Consider the following 5,729-nt stretch of genomic DNA (forward strand, 5'->3'; position numbering starts at 1 on the left):
GTCATTAATTATCTTAAATCACCTTCCTGGGTTATGAAGAGCCAAAAATGATTTTTAAGAGGGAGCTGTTTAAGCAATTTTAGGGAAAGTGCCTCCCATCATTCACCCAGAGCAGAAACACAAACACCAAACACAGCAAAAACTGGTTTTTAAGAATTAAAAGTTCACCATTCATTCATTAAATTTAAAAGTTAATTATTAAAGTGTAACTAATTAGAAGTTCTTAAGAATTAAAAGGTTTAAATCCCCACAACTACACTTTAAATATCAACTTCTTTTACTGAGGAAACCAGAGGATTTCAGGAATTTCAGGAAATTCCCCAGGTTCACATTACAGCAGAAGTTTTTATTATTCAGGGTATTGTTACTGTGGCTGCTCTCAAGGCACCCAAGGCTCTGTAAAAAACCTTTTAGAACCCTCAATTCTGTTCTTTTATTTTATTTTGTGGTGTTTATCTCCCCAGGCTCACCCCAGCTGGGTAAATCTGAGATCAGCCATTGCTTAGGCATTAATAACACTGATTAATGTAAAAAAAGAAAATACTCCAGCATCCTCTTCCTCCTCCAAAAATAGGAATTATCACTATTTGAAAAGAAAAATCAGTCATTTTTCCTAGCAGCAGTTCATCCAACAACAACAATTCCAGTCTGGAATCCAAGTGGGAACACCTCCAGCTCAAAATTCCCATTGCAGAGCCCTCTCTTTGCATTTCCCTGCATCCCAAAGTGCCCCAGAGTATGGGAATGTTATTTACAAGGTTATTTTCTTCCTGCTGTCCCTTGAAGAATCAAAAAATCTGTGGACTTCCTAAAGTTTCTGGATTAATTATTCCTGCAAGCCAAGTTAATTTAATATATTTTCCTTCTATATTGAGCACTTAAAGCTCACTGATACAAGAAAAGTAACAATAACAAGGAGGAGAAGAGGAAGAAGAAGAGGACGAAGGAGAAGGAGTACTAGCAGTACTAGCAGTAGTAGCAGTACCAGCAGTAGCAGTAGCAGTAGTAGCAGTACCAGCAGTAGCAGTAGCAGTACTAGCAGTAGTAGCAGTACCAGCAGTAGCAGTACTAGCAGTAGTAGCAGTACTAGCAGTAGCAGTACCAGCAGTACCAGTAGTAGCAGTAGCAGTACTAGCAGTAGCAGTAGCAGTAGTAGCAGTACCAGCAGTAGCAGCAGTACCAGCAGTAGCAGTAGCAGTAGTAGCAGTACCAGCAGTAGTAGCAGTACCAGCAGTAGCAGTACTAGCAGTAGCAGTACCAGCAGTAGCAGTACCAGCAGTAGCAGTAGCAGTAGTAGCAGTACCAGCAGTAGCAGTACTAGCAGTAGCAGTAGCAGCAGTAGCAGTACCAGCAGTAGCAGTAGCAGTAGTAGCAGCAGTAGCAGTACCAGCAGTAGCAGTAGCAGTAGTAGCAGTACTAGCAGTAGCAGTACCAGCAGTAGCAGTACCAGCAGTACCAGTAGTAGCAGTAGCAGTACTAGCAGTAGTAGCAGTACTAGCAGTAGCAGTACCAGCAGTAGCAGTACCAGCAGTACCAGTAGTAGCAGTAGCAGTACTAGCAGTAGTAGCAGTACTAGCAGTAGTAGCAGTACCAGCAGTAGCAGTACTAGCAGTACCAGCAGTACCAGCAGTACCAGCAGTAGCAGTACTAGCAGTAGTAGCAGTAGTAGCAGTAGCAGTACCAGCAGTAGCAGTACCAGCAGTAGTAGCAGTACCAGCAGTAGCAGTAGCAGTAGTAGCAGTACTAGCAGTAGCAGTACCAGCAGTAGCAGTAGCAGTAGTAGCAGTACTAGCAGTAGTAGCAGTACTAGCAGTAGCAGTACCAGCAGTAGCAGTACTAGCAGCAGTAGCAGTAGTAGCAGTACCAGCAGTACCAGTAGTAGCAGTAGCAGTACTAGCAGCAGTAGCAGTAGCAGTAGTAGCAGTACCAGCAGTAGCAGTACCAGCAGTACCAGTAGTAGCAGTAGCAGTACTAGCAGTAGTAGCAGTAGCAGTAGTAGCAGTACCAGCAGTACCAGTAGTAGCAGTAGCAGTACTAGCAGTAGTAGCAGTACTAGCAGTAGTAGCAGTACCAGCAGTAGCAGCTCCTGCCCTCATTCCCACTGGATGAGGCCGGAGCACCCTCTCACCCCAAATCCGTGCTGGATTTCCAGGACGCCACCTGGGGCTCCATGAGAGCCAGAGATCCTGGGAATTTCCCGGCTCCTGCTCTCAGTTTTCCACGTTTTCCCACAGATCCCGTGCAGTCCTGGGGAATTCCAGAAGCCAGAACCTGCTGCCTTTTCCTCTGAAGTGTAAAATTCCCACTGATTTCAGTGGGAACTGGAACACTTCAGATGGAAATTCATCCATAACATAAAACCCAGTGGTTTGGAGCAAATTTTCCAATTAACTCTGACCTTGTTCACTCCCAGCTTTGTGAAAACAACTTTTTCAACCTTTTTTTTTTTTTTCCCAAGGTTAAATCCCAAAGAAATCAGGAGATATTTGAAGGTCCTGCTGCTCTAAGCGGTGCAAACCAAGCTGCTGCTTTTGGTTTTGCTTTCCTGCTTCTTCAGGGAGCTCAGGAAGAAATAAATCTCATTTTCCAGGTGATTTCTCTTACCTCATGCGATAATGGAGCCTGAAGGATGATTTTTCCTCCACCTTGAAGACCTGGTTTGGTGCATACCAGAGCTTTTTGTTCTCATCATACAGAGCAAAGAGGTTGTGGCACAGAGGGGACACAGCTGGCACAAAAATACACAAATGGATGAATCACGAGGATCCAGGGCACATCCACACCCCAAAACACAAATGCATAAAGCAAATATTGGATCATGAAAAGAAACTGATACTGGGATTAGCCTGAAACAAATATTAGGGAGGAAAGGTTGAGGTGGAGCTGTCATCTTGGTTCAACCCATGGGGTTTGGGGTGGATTAAATAGATATTTCTGGTGTTAAAGGGATTCTCAAATCCTGATTTTGCCCAAGGTCTGAGCTTCAAGGAAATTGCTTAGAACCTTCATTTTGTCCAGGTCACAGAACGTGGAGTTTTGCCAAACTCACAGCTCTGTTCTCAGCTTTATTTTATTAATAAATTCAACGCCCAGGAGGTGAAACGAGGTCTCAGCAAACAAGCAGAAAGCTTTGCTCATCCCACAGGGGGGGCTGAGAACAGACTTTGATATCAATGGGCTGATCTGCTTTAACTCTGCTTTAACTCTGCATTTACTCCATCCCAGATCTGAGCTGTGATTACAGATCTGCTGGAATTCCCTGCTCCAATTCTGGGAGAAGCTGCAGCATCTGTGGGTTCACAGCCCCAAAAGAGCAGCTCCTGCACACCATAAATAGGTGGCTGTTAAACACCCCTCACTTCCCTTAGATCTCTTTAAAAATACAACATCAGCACTCACTCGATGAGGTCTGTCCTGCAGGTTTACATAATTTCACCCATTCCCATGGAAGAGGAGCAGTTGGAAAAATGAGCTGAAGGGGATTACAAGAATCCAGGTGATGTGGGCAAAGAAAACATTTGAGAGCTGCAGGAAAAATTCCTGCTCAGTTCTCCTGTGTAACATTTAGTGTTCCACGGGGAAAAAACCTCAGAACTGTAAATACAAAATCCCACTGGGCTGCGAGACCAAACAAAGATCTAATCCACTTTTATTTTTTTTTTTTTCCCTGTGGAATTACAGGTATTGTGCTGAGCCCCAGCCCAGAGGGAGCAGCAAAACCCCTGCCACGTGAGGTCAAAGCAGATTTGTGGGGATTTACTGGGATTGGGTGGCTCTTGCTGTGACTGACACACAGAGGATGCCTCACTTTGGGTGCTGAGAACTGAAATAAATCCAAATAAACCCAAATACTCACAACACCTCTGGGCAGCCTCAATGCACAGCTCCTCTGAGGTGAACTCGCCGCTGGAGTAAAAAATGGGGGCTTGGTCCTGCAGGTAGAAGAGGATTTCCAGCCCCTGGTGTTGAGCTTCCAGGTTGAGTTCATTTTTCTTTGTGGTCCTCATTTTTGCACAGAAAGCCATGGCTTTGCAGTCTTCTTTTACGTTGAGATACTGGGAGTGGAGGGAGAAGAGGGGGAATTGGAATTATCAGGACACAAATCCATCACTGCTGGCTCTGAGGGGCCAGAACCACAATTCTCAAAAGCCTCAGGTGGGGATTTATTCCAAACCAACCAGGTGAAAAGGGGAAAAAAGAAATGTCAGTGATTTATTCTAATTCTGGGAACTCTGCTCCAAACCAGTCCCTTCTCTTCTGGTGGTTCCACAGCTTTTCTGAAGGGTTTCTCTTCTCAAAGCACAACAAAATTTCACATCCTTCAGCACCTAATTGGCTGGAAAACAACACTTGAGCCTGAGTGATTTAAAACAGCTCATTTGCTGTTTCCTTTTTTTAAAAGTTGGCTTCTATTTTTACAGCCCCTTAATGGCAAAATATTGCTCATTGTTTTCTCCCCTCTCACCCTTTTTGTTTGAAACTGCTGATGCTTTATGAGTCATGATGTATTTTATAAGATTTATTGGCATTTATTTTCTATTACTACTTCTCTTTCTCTCCAGGAAGAAAGGGGAGCACTGAGCAGGTTTAATGCAAGAGCTTTTAGATTGCCAAGGATGCACAACAGGGCAGCTCTGAATCAAAAGAAAATTGCATTTTATACCCAGTGTTTAAAAAGAAAGAGCAGAAAGTTATTTGTGTTATTTGTTCCATGTTTTTCTAAGCTTTAGCTTGAAAAACAACAAAAGCCCAAACCACCAATTTTATGGTTTATGAAATCCTCCCACCAAAAAAGAAATAAAAAAATGAACCCCCAAAGCCAACACACCTGCATTTATGTGCCTGTGGGATCCTCTACACAACTGAAATGGGTCTTCACTCTCCCCAGGGGAAGCTTCACCCTGACTGAAAAAAAAAAAAAAAGACAAACATTTTTAGGAGTGGCTTAGCACAGTTTGAGGCACAAATGAAAATGGTCAGGCTGATAAAATTCCACCTGCAATCCCAGGGAATTGTAACTTCTTAATTCTAATTACAATTGTAGCTTTAATTGTAATTGTAACAGGGAATTTATTGTAACTGAGATGTGGATTTGGTCTCAGCCAAAGGAACCAGCAGGAGTTTGGGAACATCCACGGATCCCTTCTGACACCCTGGGGGCACTGCCTGAGATGTAACATCAACAACAACGACAAAAAAACAAAACAAAACAAAACAAAAATTGGGATAGCCTTGGTTATTCCCCGGATTTTCAGTTTGGAATTGTTCTCATCACCAGGCTCAGCTGTGGCACCACAGGAACATTTTCCTCTGTGCTTTACCTCCTCCATGCCTCCATTCCTGACATTTTTCATGAGATATTAATGCCAGTTCTTCCCTGCTCTCTGTTGCTCCTTCCCCTCCCACATTATCATTTCCAGTGTGTCCAAACTGAACCTGACAGTGCTGCTGGTTTGGGAGACCTCACTCATCACTCACCTGAGGCTGAAAATTCCTCCAATTCCAGCCTCCATCCTTCCTTTTTCCCCTCCTCCAGCATCTCTGCCAAAACGTGTAAATTAAACTAAATGTGGATTTATTATTTTTGCTTCACAAGGCTGAGGCCTTAACCTGACCCAGCAGACTTCAGCAAATAATTGCTTTAAAATATTTAAGATATATTCCTTGAGGCTTAGTCTGGGAAAAGTCAGACAGAGCCACACAACTTCCCTGGTGCTTGGGAAGAGCCC

At 43.6% G+C, this 5,729-nt stretch overlaps 1 protein-coding gene across 1 annotated transcript in view; it reads right to left on the reverse strand.

Moving 5' to 3' along the window:
- Positions 1-5,513, reverse strand: part of JAK1 (Janus kinase 1) — a 26,229-nt gene extending 20,716 nt beyond the window's left edge. The window contains exons 1-3 of the mRNA XM_062497901.1: positions 4,829-5,513; positions 3,857-4,055; positions 2,605-2,728 (exon numbers count right to left, since the gene is read on the reverse strand). Coding sequence (XP_062353885.1) covers positions 2,605-2,728; positions 3,857-4,055; positions 4,829-4,834 — 329 coding nt within the window. The 5' untranslated portion in view covers positions 4,835-5,513. The remainder of the gene's footprint in view (positions 1-2,604; positions 2,729-3,856; positions 4,056-4,828) is intronic.
- Between the last annotated feature and the right edge of the window lie 216 nt (positions 5,514-5,729).

The sequence above is a fragment of the Cinclus cinclus genome, chromosome 8, assembly GCF_963662255.1.
Source record: "Cinclus cinclus chromosome 8, bCinCin1.1, whole genome shotgun sequence".
NCBI lineage: Eukaryota > Metazoa > Chordata > Aves > Passeriformes > Cinclidae > Cinclus > Cinclus cinclus.